The 17,355-nt window shown below is 30.4% G+C and overlaps 3 protein-coding genes across 3 annotated transcripts; 2 read left to right on the forward strand and 1 right to left on the reverse strand.

The window, feature by feature from the left end:
• Nucleotides 1-1,533: 1,533 nt before the first annotated feature.
• On the forward strand, nucleotides 1,534-5,848 carry LOC103497679 (BTB/POZ domain-containing protein POB1-like). Its single transcript, XM_008459933.3, has 6 exons — nucleotides 1,534-2,110; nucleotides 3,002-3,127; nucleotides 3,228-3,343; nucleotides 3,436-3,499; nucleotides 3,615-3,894; nucleotides 4,739-5,848. Exons 1-6 carry the CDS (start codon nucleotides 1,858-1,860, stop codon nucleotides 5,550-5,552), a joined length of 1,653 nt encoding a protein of 550 aa, XP_008458155.2. The 5' UTR covers nucleotides 1,534-1,857; the 3' UTR covers nucleotides 5,553-5,848.
• A 2,342-nt stretch (nucleotides 5,849-8,190) lies between these two features.
• On the forward strand, nucleotides 8,191-9,757 carry LOC103497678 (uncharacterized). Its single transcript, XM_008459932.3, has one exon. The coding sequence runs from the start codon at nucleotides 8,652-8,654 to the stop codon at nucleotides 9,546-9,548; it is 897 nt and encodes a 298-aa protein (XP_008458154.2). The 5' UTR covers nucleotides 8,191-8,651; the 3' UTR covers nucleotides 9,549-9,757.
• A 644-nt stretch (nucleotides 9,758-10,401) lies between these two features.
• LOC103497677 (GDSL esterase/lipase At4g01130) lies at nucleotides 10,402-17,351 on the reverse strand. The gene is made up of 5 exons (XM_051091993.1): nucleotides 16,987-17,351; nucleotides 15,619-15,846; nucleotides 14,716-14,873; nucleotides 13,716-13,988; nucleotides 10,402-11,023 (listed from the first exon to the last, which is right to left on the reverse strand). The coding sequence occupies exons 1-5, from the start codon at nucleotides 17,249-17,251 to the stop codon at nucleotides 10,757-10,759; spliced, it is 1,191 nt and encodes a 396-aa protein (XP_050947950.1). The 5' UTR covers nucleotides 17,252-17,351; the 3' UTR covers nucleotides 10,402-10,756.
• Nucleotides 17,352-17,355: the final 4 nt, after the last annotated feature.

A 17,355-nucleotide genomic window follows, 5' to 3' on the forward strand; every position in this document is an offset into this window, starting at 1 on the left:
CTCTTTTATATATATATATATATATATTAGCCTTCCATGTTCAAAATTTCAATTGACTTTTTTTTTCTTTTGAAATGGTCTAGGAATGATTAAACAAATGAGAAGGAGAAAAAACAAGAATAACGCATGTATGACGTGACATTTAGAGGTGTGGGCAAGGTCGGAATCTCATTCCTCGGATTTGTTCCTGTTCCTCTTTTCAACCCTCCATTTTTGTAAAATTCATCTAGAATTGGAGCGTGATTCTTTTTAGAGAATTTGTGAGGATCTGGTTTTCTATTACGTTAAATTTACGTTACATTGTGAATTTAAAAATAAGTTACTCAAATTTTGACCTAAAAAGATTAATCAACTTTTTTTAGCAGAAATAAATAGATATAAATCAAATTATTCACATAATTAATCTCTTTTAGTTTTCAAGTTTTAGATTTGATTTTGACTTATAAATTTAGAAGAAGACAAAACATAGAAACGTTTATATTCTATAGGTTTGACTTTCGTTAACTAATAACCAAAAAAAACAAAATGGTTCTCAAGCGAGGTTTTAGTTATTAGTTTCTAGTTTTTCGAAACTACCATTATCTTATCTCAATTTCTTATCGTGTTCTATAACTTTTTTCAAATAAAAGAGTTGAATTACCAGCCAAATTCTAAAATAAAAAATAAAATTTTAAAAACTATTTTTTTGAGCTTATACCATATTTTTGCATTGTAACCTTATTTTATGATTTTGTTTTCAAAAATTAAGTAAAATTTTAAAAGTAAAAGAAAAGGGCTAAAAATGAAATAGTTGTCAAAACGAAACCTAAATAGTTATCGAACATGACCAAATATAATTATCAAATAAACCCTAAATAACACATTTTTTTAAAATTAAAGATTATTTGAGCATTCTTAAAATTAAATGATCGTATCTTTACAGTTGTCAATTTTTTAAATAACATAGGATTATAAGTTTAATGGGTTTTTAACTTTTAGACGATGCTTCATGAAGGAGTTTGTGAAAAATTCCACCAAGACTAGATGGTTTGTAACTTTATAATTCCTTCAATCCACGTTACCCCTAAAGTGATCATGAATTTTTGATTCAATGAAAAATGTTGTGATTCTTCTGTTGTTATCTCTTATGGTTGGTAATCTCAATCTCATAAAATAACTTATTGTTGTTGAATTAGATTTGTCAAGAATAATATCCAGGGTGTTTATTGTTACTAATATTTGTTATACTTAATAATATTTTTTATTTAAAACAATAATCATAGTTAACAAAAATTTTTTTTCTCTAAATTCAATTTGATTTAGAAACCAAACCACAAGTTGAGTAGAAATTGAGGTGAGAAAAAAAGGGAATTCCAAGATTGACTAATAATTAGATTTAAAATATTAAAATAAATAAATATAAACCTAAGTCAAGTTTTATACAAATTCATATTTTTCTTAATTAAGAAAAATTTAATAGCTATGTTATATTATTAGTAATAATGTGGAAAAGGATAAAAAAGGGAAAAGCAAATGGTTAATTAGCTAAGAATTCTGGTAAAGTCAGTGATGAGCAGCCGCGAGTGACAAAGACAAAATTAACAAACCAAACGGAAGCTGAGCGAATGTGGGAAAAAATGGAGGGTTTTAATTTTCAATTCAACCCAAGCAAATCTTTCGTCTTCTTCTTCTTCCAAATCTCTCTTTCCCAATGTATAAATTCTCATCTTTTCAACTTGAATCTCTGATTTCTTCGTCCTCTTCTTCTTCTTCTTCTCTTACCTCTTTTCCTCCGCTTTCCTCCTGAGGGTTTTAGGGCCTTTAAGATTAACCCCTTTTTCTTCGATTTCATCTGGGTTTCATTTCTTTCCACCGAATATGAAAGATCCCAACACTGATTTGTTCGACCCCAGAGCCACGATTGACTCCGATTATGTCCTCAGTGCTTCCACTTCTTCCCGGGATTCTGATTTTGGGTTCGCTTTTGACGATAGTAACTTCTCCGATCGTTTGCTTAGGATTGAAATCGTTGGTGGGTCCGATGAAACCGAGCCGGAATTTGGTGGGTGTAGCAGTGTCCTCGATTGGGCTCGTCGAAAGAGGAGGAAAGAGGAAAAGAAAACGGAAAATGGTGAGTTTTCCTACTTATCTGTTTTCGTTTCTCTTTTTGTGTTTCGATAATGATTTTCTTTTTTGCTATATTTAGACTAGTTAGATTTTGCTGTTGGATTACTGTAGCTAGCTCCATTACCGATTCTGGTTTACGAGGAACCTTGATGAATTTGTGAAATCTATTTCTTTCTAAAAATAATTGTGGGTTTTAGGGCTGTTTCTAGTAAATTACGAGAGTCTGTTAACTCAAATCTATCTGGGTTTATGGATATTTTTATGTCTCTGGCTTAGAACATATAGAAAATTATTTTTCGAATTCAGAATCTTGATTATACGAGTTCCCTTTGGATGCACGTTGAACTGAGGAGACAAAAGAGGAAATGTACGAATTTAAAGTCTACGTTGTTAATTTTTAATCACACGCGTTTGTACTTTGGTGGATAACAGATTTTACCACGGTCCATGTTCTTTATTTTATATTCTTTGTGTTAAGAACACTTATGTTGGAGTTTTTAATTTTCCAGTTGCCACGAATGGCAAAGTTTTTCATTCTTTTGTTCATACTGTACACAGTTTTGGACGGGGTTTCTAATATTACAATGTTGATGTTAAATGGTTATAATGGTTGACACTTCCTGAAAGAATAGATAAAAAATGGGGGGAATTGGTTACTTTGATTTTAGTAGTCTAGGGAAAACTGGAACTTTTCTACACTGTCTCTCTAAATGTATAAAATATTGGAACATCGAGAGATCAATTTATGTTTTCAGTGTGGAGGTTTTCTATTCTCTTCTAATATTTCAGTTGGGATTACTTTCTTGATGCATTGATGGTGTAACCTTTCTTTTGACATTTTCTTGCATAGAAAAATTGACCGGAAAAATTACTTCCTTTTCCTTTTTCCATTCAGCTCTGGATATCAGTAAATGCCCACAGCAGCAAGTTTTAACCTGTGATCAGCCTGATATGGTTGATGTCTTGTCCTTCGAAAATCCAGATGAGGAACCTGTGGCAATGATTGAAGAATCACTATCAGGTAATGGAAAATCTGTTTAGAATTTCAGTGGTCGAATATATAGTCAGGTTTCAGGCTTTTATCCGAACTTTTCGTTTGACTCATGGAAGTGTTATTGTAGGTGATGAAGGTGCCAATACCAATGATTTAAATTTGGATTCTTCTACAGTGATGAGGGTGAAAACTTTGCATATTAGCTCTCCTATTTTAGCGGCCAAAAGCCCGTTCTTCTATAAGGTAAAGGTTAATTGCCTTTGTTGGTCTTGTTTCATAACCATCATGCACAACCCTAAGACAGTTTCTTGCTCACTCCATCTTTAAACTTCTAGCTCTTCTCAAATGGCATGAAAGAATCAGACGAACGACTTGTGACCTTACGGATCAATGCCTCAGGTGAGAAACAACATAAAAGATTTCTTTCCAATTGAAAACTGTTGATCGATTGTTTTTTGGTTTTGTTATACAGAGAAATCTGACTTTCTATATGATGTCTTTTTACTTGGAACAGAGGAAGCTGCTCTGATGGAGTTGTTGAACTTTATGTACAGCAATAGCCTGTCTGTTACCACAGCTCCTGCTTTATTGGATGTGCTAATGGCTGCTGATAAATATGAGGTTTCTTCATGCATGAGGTATTGCAGTAGACAATTGCGAACTTCGCCTATGACACCTGAGTCCGCACTGCTCTTTTTGGAGCTTCCTTCCAGTGTTTTAATGGCTGAAGCCGTCCAATCACTGACTGATGCAGCAAAACAGTACCTTTCTGCTCGTTATAAAGACATAACGAAGTAAGTTCACATTTCACCTGAAGATCATTTTTTAAAAATTATAATTGCTGTTTTTTCTTGGTATTTGTTGCTCTATGATATATTCTTTTAACCTTAATGTTTCAATTCTCTGTTGCTTTAGTTTTTTTTTTTTTTGTTGTTTCTCCTTTGTGATTGTTTTCCCTTTTGTGCTGCTCGAGTTCATCTTTCTTTAGTTCGTTTGGATGATATTGTCTTTTGCTTATTTTGCTCTTAGTATAATAATCTTGTACTTTGAGCATTAGTCTCGTTTTCCATTTCAAAAAAATCTAGATTGACGCATGTTTGAAAATTATTACTTATCATCATTCATTCCATCCATTCTTCCATAGTGTTATTTGCGAATTAGAAAATGTTAAATCTAACACTGAACTGTGATTTTGACTTGTCTGTTATTTTCTAAACATGAATGTCAATGCTTTTCAAGTTTGGTAACCTCTTAGACATAAAAGTTGAAAGTTTTGGGTCTATCACCTATTGGACACTTTAGGGAACCATGCATACACAAACTTGAAAGTTTAGGGACTAAACTTATAATTTAATAATAGAAAATTGAGTTGGTCAGGATATCAGAGAAGTCAATCTGAATAAGTAATCCCCAAGACATTTTGAATTTGAATTTCCTCCTAATGTATATATTATTACTTGGAAATGACCATAGGTGTTACTTGAAATAATACTCTTTATGCCTTCTTTTGATATTGCATTTTATGCTGCACGTAATCTTTTGGGTACTAAATCCCTTTGGTATGTAACAGCGGCAAAGTTTAGATATTTCCGTAAGGAGACAAAATTTTCACACTTGACTATAATGTGCACATGTCAGGCACCAAGAAGAGATATTGCTGTTTCCGCTTTCTGGGATAGAGGCAATATTATCTAGCAATGATCTTCAAGTAGCTTCAGAGGATGCAGTATTTGACTTTGTTTTGAAGTGGGCGCGAGCGCATTATCCTTTGTTAGAGGAGCGGCGAGAAGTCCTTGGTACTCGTCTTGCTCAATTCATTCGCTTTCCTTTCATGTCCTGCCGGAAGCTTAAGAAGGTATTGACATGTATTGACTTTGATCATGAGGCTGCTTCCAAACTTGTGCTTGAGGCACTCTTTTTCAAAGCTGATGTCCCACACAGACAGCGAGCCTTGATTACCGATGAGTCTACTTCTTCAAACCATCGGTTCATTGAGAGGACCTACAAGTATCGACCCGTAAAGATCATTGAGTTAGAACTTCCTCGACAACAATGTGTGGTATACCTGGACTTAAAAAGAGAAGAATGTACAAATTTGTTCCCATCTGGACGAATTTATTCTCAAGCATTTCATTTGGGAGGACAAGGATTCTTCTTATCCGCTCATTGCAACATGGACCAGCAGAGTTCCTTCCATTGTTTCGGATTGTTTTTGGGGATGCAGGAGAAAGGATCCGTGAGTTTTGCTGTCGATTATGAATTTTCAGCACGATCAAAGCCGAGTGAAGAGTTTCTCAGTAAATATAAAGGAAACTACACATTTACAGGTGGGAAAGCAGTCGGGTACCGAAACTTGTTTGGTGTACCCTGGACTTCCTTCATGGCTGAAGATAGCGTTCACTTCATAAATGGCATTCTTCATCTAAAAGCAGAGCTAACCATCAAGTCATAACCTTTTCTTTTGTTTCTCTCATCCCACATTTTCTATATCATAGCTCATGATTGAAGGATTTCTTTTCATGCTTAGTCCTTTTTAGATATTTTATGTATGGCAGGAGAAAGAAGGGAAGGAAAAAAAATGTAGGCTTCAGTTTTATACTCAGTCCTATAACTTTAGTATACTCCTTTTGGATGTGTTCAGCAATTCAAGAGAATATCTTCGACACCTTAACATCATCTTACCTCTGTTTTTAGGTTGATGAAGGGAACTCTTGTGGATGTTATCAACAATTTTTTGACTTGTTTTAATTGGGTGGAGCCAAAGTTTTCTACAAGGGGTAAAATCTTTACCTTCTAGTTATATCTGTGTAATCTTTCAATGTAGAAAAAAAATGGTAGGCAATGGAATATTCGATAAATTGATGAAGAATTTTAGAATCTTAGTAATTACAAAAGTCATATCATGTCTAAAAAATATGCCGTGGTTCTAACCAAACCTTTGACGTTGATATTGTAATTATGTTTTAAATTTGTCTTCAAGTGCCAAAAAGGGATAAAATGTTGAAACTTAGGAACTATTCGAAAATATAACATTTTAAAACGTCGAAACTAAATGTATAATATTTTGATACTTCAAAGACCAACAAAAATTAGAACTAAAACCTATAAGCAAAAATATAATTGTTCTTTCGACTTTTATATGTATAACTTTTTTCTTTCTTACACTCGACTTTCTAGATGTTAATAGAGGGAATAAAACAGAGTGGCATGATGTTAATACTTATTTAACACTTATTCAGCTATTGTCTTGACCAAAAACTTTATATTTATTTAGTTGGTTCAAATTTTCTCTCATCTAATAATAAAAATGGATACATAAAAAATCAAACTTCACAATTGTACATAGTTTAATTTAAAGGCAATGGGATTGTTGGAACTCTCTTTGAAAAATATATCAAACTAAACTAATAAAATATATATTTTTACAACCTTTATGTATAATTTAATAATAATCAAAATAAAAAGATCATATTGTGTAAGACCAAATTATTTAAAGAAATAAATAGAGCTTGAGGGAGAAAATGGAGGTATGCCAAAATCCTCCAAATCCAATTAAAAAGTAAAAATAACTTAAATTAATAATTAGTTGTTTTAAAAAAAAAGTTCTTAATTTCAAATTAAGTAATTTTGATATTATAAAAATATGAAAAATATCGATATTGAACTTTTGGATATATTAAGTTATTAACAAATATTAAAAAAATATTTTCAACTTCAAAAGCTGAAAAAATTTTAATGGATAAGTTGAGATTAATTAAGTCATAGTTTAGTTTTAAAATTTTTGATTATTATTTAATTTTGAAAAAGCTATCACTTTTTGTTTTATTTATTTCTTTTTTATACAAGTTGCTTAGTGGATTAGATAACCAAGCAATGTGAGAAAATATTTGAAACCACTTGTAATTGTTTTTGTTATATATATATATCTAAGTTTCAAAAAATTGAATATTGATTGTTTTTTCTTAAAGGAATATTGGTTGATCCTAATAATAATTGAAATTTATAATTAACATCACTTGTATTCTAATTTTTATGAGACCAATAATAATATTTTACTTATTATTATTATTTAAATTATACTATATTTTCATCTAACCAGGGAAATTTCAACTATATATATTTTAAAAATAAAAAAATAAAATTCAAGAAGGATTTTTAATTTTAAAGAAAAGATTATTAGGTAGACAATGATAAGTGATGTTCAATAATTAATGGGTTTCCATTACAATACATATAATTATTTAGGGTTTGTTGGTGTCGTTTATTGATGATGAATAAACAATTTTATGATGTAAATAGAAAACCAAACAATTAATCATATATATGGCAAATATATTACTCATATATATACACACACAATATATGGTAAATATTTGATTATCAGCCTATATGCAATATTACAAAAGTTGTTTAAGAAAATAATAAATACTAATGTTATGTTCTTAATTAATTAACATCCTATTTAACTATGGAAACTATATTCAATATTCATCCTTATATTCTCTCATTTATGGTGTGAGATATGAAAAATATAGAAAGCAATTTTGTTATACTTAATTAATGTTGAAAATATTAGGAAGATTGTTTTAAATGGTAAAATTATTAGAATAATATTTATAAATATAGCAAAATTTAATGTTTACTGCTTTTGCGATATGGATAGAAAATATAATTTTACTTTAGGTATAAAAATATGAATTAACTTTACAAGTTAAGCATAGTTTAACGTTAAAAATATAACTAGCTTTCTTTATATATATATATATGTGTGTGTGTGTGACATCTCATCTCTTAATACAGTAAGCATGCTTCTATATTCGTGGACGTTACTTTTACAATAATATTAGTATAGTTCAAAAATTGAAATTGTTGTAGTGAAAAAAAATTATACACTTTTATTTGCTAAACATTAATTGGTATACAAATAGAAAAAAGAATTTTGAATTTAGTTTGTATAGTTTGAAAATTGTAAAAATTGGTTTTGTGAAATTATGTGTAAAGAAAACTATTGTAGAATAACCATTCAACCTATCTGAAAGATGGAATAGATGAGTATAAAATTGTGAGCCACATTGTGAGCGAAGGGAATGGACATACCCTATCAAATGGCCCTCCTCTCTTTTTTGCTCCAACCAACCCCAACTTACTAGGAATCAAAAATACAATTCAAAGAAAAAGATACCATAAAAAACAACTCAAAAGGCGAAGCAAGTTCTTCTTTTCAATGGGTGCCAGGCTAACATGGCTTCTTCTTCTCATAATTTCATAATCATAGATTATATATTCAACCCACAAAGCTAAATAATCCTTCTCAAATCCCGTTTATACCAATTTCTTAATACCATTACTCTTCTGGGAATCATCACACCTCTCTCCAATTTAACACACCCCACCAACGTCCACGGCGGCTCCCGACGGCCATACTCCTATCGAGGTGGTTTTTCCTTCGATTCCCCAAATTACCCATCATCAATTTCGCCCTTGAAATCAGAAATTCTGGCTTGCTTTTCAAGAAACAGCTTATTTGATTCATGGGTTTTGGTTCTTGCTGATGGAACCAAGGAGAAACTGGTACGGTTCTAACATCTGGGTGGTGTTTTTTTGTTTATTGATGTTGATTTCTTGCTCTGTTTCGTTTGAAGATGTGGATTCTTTTAATGGGTTTGTTCATAAATATGCCAATAACTCTTTGTCAAAGCCTAGAACAGGGATTGTATATAACATCTCACTGCCTTCAAATTTTTCTGGGATTCAAGTTTCTTATATTAGATTGAGGACTGGTAGTTTTTGGGTTAGAGGAGCAAATTTGACATGGATATCTCTTCCTCCAAGACTTACTTCTGTTCCATATGTAAAGAGATTAGCCATAATTTTTGAGAATTTAGGGAATTGGTCTTCAACTTTCTACAAAATACCAGGTTATACTCTTGTTGCTCCTGTAATTGGGTTCACTGTTTATGATGCTTCTACGAATTCAAGCACATTAAGCAATAAAAAACTCCATTTAATCATATTGGGAATAAACCCCATTTTAGTAATGTTTCCTAAAGTTGAAAATAGTGGGAAGAAGCCACAATGCGTGAAGTTTGGAGCTAATGGAACTTATGAATTGAAGAACATGACAGGACAAAATTTTTGTTCTGCAACCGATTATGGCCATTTTTCTCTTGTTATTCCAACTCCTTCAATTGAGAAGGAGGAAAAGAAGAAAAGGACGTTGTGGGAATGGTGGGTGGTTGGATTTGGTTGTGGCTTGGCTGTGTTAGCTTTGATGGGTTTAGTTTTAATGACAGTTTTGAGGTTAGTGAAGAAGAAAAACATTAAGGGTATGGAGAGGGAAGCTGAAAGAGGAGTGAGTTTTGATAACGTTTGGATTGGTAAAAGTAGAATGCCTTCTGCTTCAATGGTAAGAACACAACCATCTCTTGAAAATAGTTATGTTCCTTGATTCTTTCTTCTTTTTTTTTTTGGGGTGTGACAGTTTTGTTTTTGTATATCTATTCTGATGTTTACAGCTCTAGATATGTTCATCATTTCAATAAGATCATTCATACTAGTGTTTCATCTGCTAAACTATACTGATTTGTTTGGGTTTTATGTTCTTTGTATTGATGTAATCGAGAGAATATAAAATCAAGGTGTGTTTGAATTGAACGACGAACCGTCTCTTAGCTCTTTCTTATTTGTTAGAGAATCTATTTGGTTGATGTTTAACATATTATAGAAAACAGAGTGGATTTAATTTAAAAGTTTGGTAGAACAGAACAGGTTAAGTTGAAATTAATAAAGACTGACAGAAAGAATCATCCAAACATAAGAAAATGCTAAGAAACAAACTTCCACATGGGAATACAATATTATTAAGACAAACCAAACATTTGCTTTTGGAGCTTACTTACAGTCAATGCATGAAGGGAATTTTTGATATTTTCAGTATATAATGAGAGAAACACGAAAGGGAGGGAAGAGCGCGATAAAGAACAATTCAGTCTCGGTTGTTTGAAAGATTTCGTTTTGACTTTTGAACTTCAAAGTTATATGAAAAATATCGTTTCTCAACTTCTCCTATAATAATACAAATGTTGTAGAATCAATAAATAAAGAAATAGTGAATCAACACATATATTTACATTAGCTATGTCCATGAGCAGAGGAGACAAAAATTTTATTTGAAAGAAAATTCAGAATACCGATCAAATGTGCATCTAGAGATTTTTCTCTTTAAATTTACGTCAATGCACCTCTATAGTTGAGAAGTTATGTTTAAAACTTTAAAGTCAAGATCGTAAATAATATAAATATAATAAATACGAAGCATTTGATGTCAAGGCATTACAGTAAAAAAGAGTACAACTACACAACTGGCTATAATTTCTCTTTACTTTTCCGTCTGCTCAAACAAAAACCTAAAAGCATTGTGTTTAAAATTTAAAGAATATTAACGAACAACATTGTGCTATTTAGAGAAAATGCCAATGTTCGTTATCTCTGATAAGTTTCTTAAAGACAACGTAAAACGAACATACAAAAGGAGTATGGTTGAAACCAATTAACTTTACACTTTAGGGACAATTTTTACGATATAGTCGATCTTATTCCTAGAACAGGGACATCTAATTGGTTCACATCGAACAGTTTTATCGAAGATCGATTTGGTCAATCTAGAGGTTGGAGATCACAAAGGTTTTGAAAGGAAAAGGGAGGGTCAGAATAAGAGCCATTGAGAATAGCTAAAGTAACAAGTTTGTTTGCAGCTTCTGTGGCATGAATTCCATCCCAACTTACATAGTTATAAGGATCAGAGCAAGCTGTTGCTGTTAAGATTTTGTCGTTCATCTTCTTACTATTTCCACAAAAAATTGTTGGGTCAAAATTATAGGGTCCTCCACCATGGCCACAACAAGCTTTCGTACTATATTTAAGACCCGCTATCCATTAAATAAAAGCAAGAAGTCTCGTGTTAGCATGTTTGAGAATGATTTTGAAATGGTTAATCACTTCTATCGTTTTTAAAATCACTTTGCAAATGCTTTTATTCATTAGAAATCGATTTTGATAAGTGTGAAAATTGTTTGTTTAAAAATGTGAAATTAAACTTTTGATTAATTTTGAATGAATTAAATGTGTGTTTTAGAGTGATTTCAAATATAACGAAACTGTTTTTTTTTAACATTTTTTTATTTATTTTTTAAATGGAAGAAGTATTTATTTAATTTTTTCTTTCTAAAGAGGCTTATATGATAAGTGTTTCACTTGAAAAATACTTTTTATTTTGAAGAAATATGCTTTGGAATGATTTTAGAAGAAAGTACCTTTTAACTAAAACCATATTTTTCTTAATTAGCATCTTTTGAAAGAATTTAAGTAATTTAGAGCATCCTTTAGTAAAACAGGTAAGAAATTGATAAAATATAAAATTGACGATTTTTAATGATTAGATATATCAATTCCGTAGATCAAATAAGTATCGGAGTATACAACTTTGAATAAGAAACACATTAAACTAATTTGTTACCAAAAGCACAACTTAATTTTAAAATAATTTCCCTAGAAGATATAACCTAATGCATAATTAAAAGAATTTTAAGAAAAAAAAATGATAAACCAAAAGATATGCCAAAACTTGCCGTTTTGTTTGTTTGGGTTTCAAAATACACACATGACCTAATCAGAGTTGTTCTACTTGATCCCAATAATTTGAATTAAGTCATGAGTTTAACTCAAACTAACCATATTAATATATACTTTAGAATTGGATTAGGTCTGTAGATTATTATTGTTATTATTTTAATTTTGAGAGTTCTACTTCCTTCCTTTCAAGACCTACCCTAAGCAGTGTTATTACCATTATTATATTTTTTTTTTATAAAAAAATATAATTTTCTTAGAACATGGTTTGACTTTTCACATATCTATAGTTTGAATTTGTTTATACATATAATCATGGCCGATTTTTTGTATACCTTAAGGTTAATTTTTGGTTAAGTTTATATAAGTAATTATTTACCTAGGGATTCGAGTGTCTAATAACATAATTCTATGTTATTACAAAAATTATGAATAGTCATTATCTTATAAACTGTTTCACACTCTTACTTAGTTTTTTTTTTTTTTTTTTTTTTTTTTTTTTTTCATTTTTTTGAAAGTTAAAGTAAGTTTTTAAAAACGTATAAATAATTATTAAATAGAGTCTAAATACATGTATGTGTTTTAGAAGTTAAGGGCCCGTTTGGTAACGTTTTTATTCTCTGTTTCTTGTTTCTTATTCCTTGTTCCCTGTTTCCTGTTTCTTCTTTTTTTAGAACAAGAAACAGTAATGCGTTTGATAACTGTTTCTATTTTTTGTTTCTTGAAAAAAAAAAAGAAACAGAAACAAAAAAAGTGTTTGATAACTGTTTCTTGTTTATTGATTTTCTTCTAGATTTATTTTTTATTTTTCACATCTACTTCAATTAAACATTAAACAAAAATATAGGTCTATCCATCAAACATAACAAATAAAATTATCAAAAGTTTATTCATTTAATACGAAGAAGTATCAATGCACGAATAAAAATAATAACATAAACATAAAATTATATTTATCCTTCAAATGTTACCAAATTTGATTGGCAATATCATCTCTTACTTAGGCAATTTTTCTTTTTAATCCATCAATTTCTACAATCTCATCGTTATTTCGTGACATCTAGAATTTAATATTAATTTTAAAGTAAGTTATTATGTCTTCAATATTCAGAATTGAAAAAAACAAAACAAAATTTAACCTTTAACTCTTAACCTATGATGCTTTAGAGAAAAACCCACAACGAAAATCCAGATTTGCACAAAGAAAAAGATGAAAACTATGGATCCGACGAAGAGGAACAATCAGGCAAAAACTATGGATCCGACGAAGAGGAAGAGTTCGGGTTGTCGAGAAAGACGGTGTGCAAAGAAAAACGATGAGTAAAAGAGGAAGAGGATGATTATTTGGAGAAGACCATGGAGATAAAAGGAAAAGGAAACCAATAAAAATAATTGAAAAAAGAAAAATGAACCAATAAAAATAATTGAGAAAAAGGAAAATAAAAGAAATAAAAATAATTGAGAAAAATGAAAGGAAAAAAAAAATAATTGAGAAAAAGGAAAAGGAAACAAATAGAAATAAATTGAGAAAAAGGAAACCAATAAAAGTAATTGAGAAACGGAACAGAAGAAACTACTTTTTTTTGTTCCCAATAATTCTTTATAAAATGAGAAACGTTTCTACTTTTTTTGAGAATGAGAAACAATGAACGTTATCAAACACTTCTGTTTCTTAAAAAATGGAAACAGAAACAAGAAACAGGAAACAAGAACGTTACCAAACGGGCCCTAAGTTTCGTTTTGACAACTATTTAATCTTTTTTTTTATATATAATTTAAACAAATTTGTACTCTATTTTCTCACGATTTCAATTTTTTTTAAGTTTGTAACAGTTTTTCACATTTATATTTGTTACTTTTTTTTCACAATTTCTCACCAACAGTCCTTTTTCTTAATGAGTCGATATGTGTCCTAAAAATGATTCAAAATGCATAAGGTAAGTAGAGTAAATTAAAAAAGAAACAATAATAATATCCATATACACGTACCGTACGAGTTGGGATGTCGAAAGAGTTGCAACAAAATAGAGTGGGTATCGAAGTAAACGAGTGAAGCTTTAGGGAGCACGCTTCTTGCTCGTTCGAGCTCTTTCTTAAGCATGGCATTGTAGTCTGTTACAGCTTTATTGTAAGAGATAAAGCAGCCATATTGATCAATGTCTGAGCTTTTGTGTGGAAGCTGAACCAAAAGGGCAGGGTAACACCCCACTGGAGCCATATTCATTACTAGAAACGTTTCTCCTCCCAACTTGTATACCTCCTGTGAATTACAAACTAACAAACTTAAGTAAACAATGGGATTACTTTGTATTATTAAATTTAAGTACGTTTATCCGTAATACTATGTTTTTGAATCAATTAGTGATTTAATATGGTACTAATGAACAGGATGGTTTAGGAGATCATGTGTTCAAAGCTAATTATATTGGACGAAATCAACGGAGAGATAAACCAAGACGTTTGGTAGCCAATGCTAGTTTAATCAATGCCGACTGATTGATATATATGAAGAACTCTAATACTTTAATATATTTTGCTTATTACTCTTAACATAAATATTCATGAAATTTGACTAAAATTTCAAAAACCTCAACTAGACTTTTCTGATTAAAGTACTCTTTTCTTATATCCAATTTAGTTAATATTTCAAAATTTTGATTTAATAACTGAAGATTGTTTAGAAGTTGAGTATGTGATTATAATAATTTGTGGGTTATGATAATCTATGTTTAGAGTACATCTAGGTTATAAATGATAAGAGAGAATAATTACAAAATAGTAAATATATTGAACAAAAGTTAGAAAATAGTAAATATTGACCAGATTATAATAGTTCTACTCCATTCAAGATAAATTTGGATGGTCAAACCATCCTTAAAAGACTTTGGTAATAAATTACCAGCACAATTTGTAAAGTACATGCAAAAACTGAAAGTAGGAAGCAATCTATGGTATGCCATGAAGAAAAAGAGAAAAGATAGGCTAACCTTGATGGTATCAATAATTTGAGAAACAACTTGAGGAAGATATTGGTTAACACCTTCAATTCCAATAGCTTTTAAGTTGGAGGTGAAATCATTTTGACCAATGTAGAATGTATACAATGCTTTTCCAAAGATGTCTGGTGGTGGAAGTTGGCTCCATCCTTCATCAGCAACATTAACATTATCACTATGTAGTATGTATGTATTAGGGATATAATCATTTTTTAATAATAATAATCGATAGTAATTTTAGAAATAATAATCAAGCGTATAACAACATTTTAAAAAATTAAAAATATAATAAAGTTTATCGATGATAAACTTCTATTGTTTATAGACTCTCTTAGATCAATATTTTATAACATGATATATTAGTGGTAGACCTTGAGAAATTTTGTTATATTTGTAATCGTTACATTTTTTTTAAAATGTCAGACTTTTGAAAATAAATTTGTTTTTAACGACAATAATTTGACACTATATAGTAATGGATGAGATATTTCATTTAATTAAAGATTATATTTTTCTTGTGTTACATTGTGGATATATATACCAAGAAGTTGTTGTCGTTATTATTATTATTTTGAGTACAAATAAGAGTGGAAAATTTAAACTGCAGATCTTTCTTGGTTTACAACACACATACAGGTACCAGTTGAGTTAAGTGCTTGTTGGCATTGTAGATATATCATTGAGTTATTAATTTTTATTAGTCTTTAGACAACATGTCACATCAATATTTAGCACAACGCAGTTAATAACGAGTAAAGATCTATTCCAATTTTAAAGTCATAAGACAACTATTTTTTTAAAACCACAATTAAGTAGGCATAAAACTTGAACAGAGTATATTTTAGAATGTGAGTGAAATTAATAGTGAGAAGAGAAAAGAAAAATGATGATCACCTTTGGAAAAGGAAGAAGAAGAAGAATAGAATTCATCAACTCTAAGTTTGAATTCCTTCATTTGGTTGAGCTGAATGGCCAAAGAGAAGGGGCTAATTCCAGTGACAAACAAGGAAGTGTTTGGCAATAACACTGTTGAAGCTAATGTTGCAAAGTTTGCTCCATGTTTGAAATCTGAACCTATTGCTTTCATATATGGGCTTATAAATGGAAGTCCAACTGAGTTTGCTGCACTTCAACAACTCAAATAGGTTAGCAGGACTTACAAAAGTTATTAGAATTCGACGAATAGAGAAAGCAAGAAAACATAAATACAATAAAGATCGACATAATTATGCGGTTCACTTAATTATAGTGGGTTAACTACGTGCACAAACAAAAAGAAGATATCAATTTATTATAAGAGAGACGAAATATCAGATAAATACATATTACAGATGCATCAATCGGAACAAAGAAGTTTATACAAAGCACTTGATTATTAAATCTAAACCTCAAATACAAAGTAGATTTTATAGACATTATCGATCCTTCAGAGCACCATATACATAACATATTCAAGATATTTCAATAACATGTTATAAACAACAAAAAATCAAAACAACACATAAAACTAAACTAGTTAGTCGATAAATGTTCACACACTCCTAATTATCAACAAGTTGAATGTTTGAATCTCTCACCTCATTTATTTTGAAACTCACTATTATATCATAAATACATAATTATAAATAGTTTGGTGTACTACTAAACCATTAATAAACCATTATATCAACTCACCATTTAAAATAACTCATTTTAGTCCTCATTAATAAATATCTAAGTTGTTAATTATACTAAACTAGGATATAAAATAAAAATATATCATCAAAATTTTAAAGAGATGTTATATATAGATATATATATAAAAGTATGGGATTCCATATTTGATCATAAATCCATTATAAGTGGAAAATTTTCATTTAATTGTATTATAAGTTATGATAATGAGATATGAGAAAGATAAGAAAAATGTGAATAAGTCCATAGGTTGTAGGACCAGATAAGGTTCAAAAGTTTCTAATTGGCCATTTGAATTTGATGGTCAAATTGGCAAGTACTCCATTTTTAAACTCATACTTTATGTGGAAGGATGTGCTTGGAAATATTCTCAAAAGCATCTTCAAGGAAAAAGAAACCCACTGCGACCCTTTTTTCTCAATCTCTAATTAAACTATCATTTTCTTAGTGTATGTAATTTGCATATAATTAATAGAAAATTAACTAAACAAATCTTATAAATTCTGCTTCAAATTACATACTTTTAGTCATGGAGATTAAACATTTTTGTTTGAAAATGAAACTGGCTAGAAGAATATATATTATTACCAAGGAAATCGAGAATGAGCCTTCCGTCGGTGGCACGCCCGGTGGGCTTCTTGAAGAAGGTCATGCCATTAGGTCCATGTTGAGCCGGAAACACCGCCCAAAACCCCCCGGTGTCGGAATTAGAGTCACCGAAATTGAAGATGGCTTCGAATTTGCACTTCGATTGTGTCGTTGCCGCCGCAGATAGTGCTGTGACGGTAAGTAGAACAAGGAGAAAAATGTAGAAAAATGGAGGTGAAGATTGCGACGGCAAAAGGAAAATCATGATGTAGTCGTAAAAAAAATATATCGGAGAAGAAATTGGGGACGAGCAGAGTGAGACTGATTTGTGAAATTTGTTTCTTAGATCGCTAATGCTCTTTAAGACTT

Source organism: Cucumis melo, chromosome 11 (genome assembly GCF_025177605.1).
Source record: "Cucumis melo cultivar AY chromosome 11, USDA_Cmelo_AY_1.0, whole genome shotgun sequence".
Classification (NCBI taxonomy): domain Eukaryota; kingdom Viridiplantae; phylum Streptophyta; class Magnoliopsida; order Cucurbitales; family Cucurbitaceae; genus Cucumis; species Cucumis melo.

Coding starts and splice junctions, on each gene's coding strand:
- LOC103497678 (XM_008459932.3), top strand. CDS start 8,652: ATGGAACCAAGGAGAAACTGGTACGGTTCTAACATCTGGGTGGTGTTT.
- LOC103497679 (XM_008459933.3), top strand. CDS start 1,858: ATGAAAGATCCCAACACTGATTTGTTCGACCCCAGAGCCACGATTGAC. Junction 2,111..3,001: donor GGAAAAGAAAACGGAAAATG/GTGAGTTTTCCT, acceptor TTTTCCATTCAG/CTCTGGATATCAGTAAATGC. Junction 3,128..3,227: donor GATTGAAGAATCACTATCAG/GTAATGGAAAAT, acceptor GTGTTATTGTAG/GTGATGAAGGTGCCAATACC.
- LOC103497677 (XM_051091993.1), bottom strand. CDS start 17,251: ATGATTTTCCTTTTGCCGTCGCAATCTTCACCTCCATTTTTCTACATT. Junction 13,989..14,715: donor AAATTATTGATACCATCAAG/GTTAGCCTATCT, acceptor TGTAATTCACAG/GAGGTATACAAGTTGGGAGG. Junction 11,024..13,715: donor GACATCCCAACTCGTACGGT/ACGTGTATATGG, acceptor TGGATAGCGGGT/CTTAAATATAGTACGAAAGC.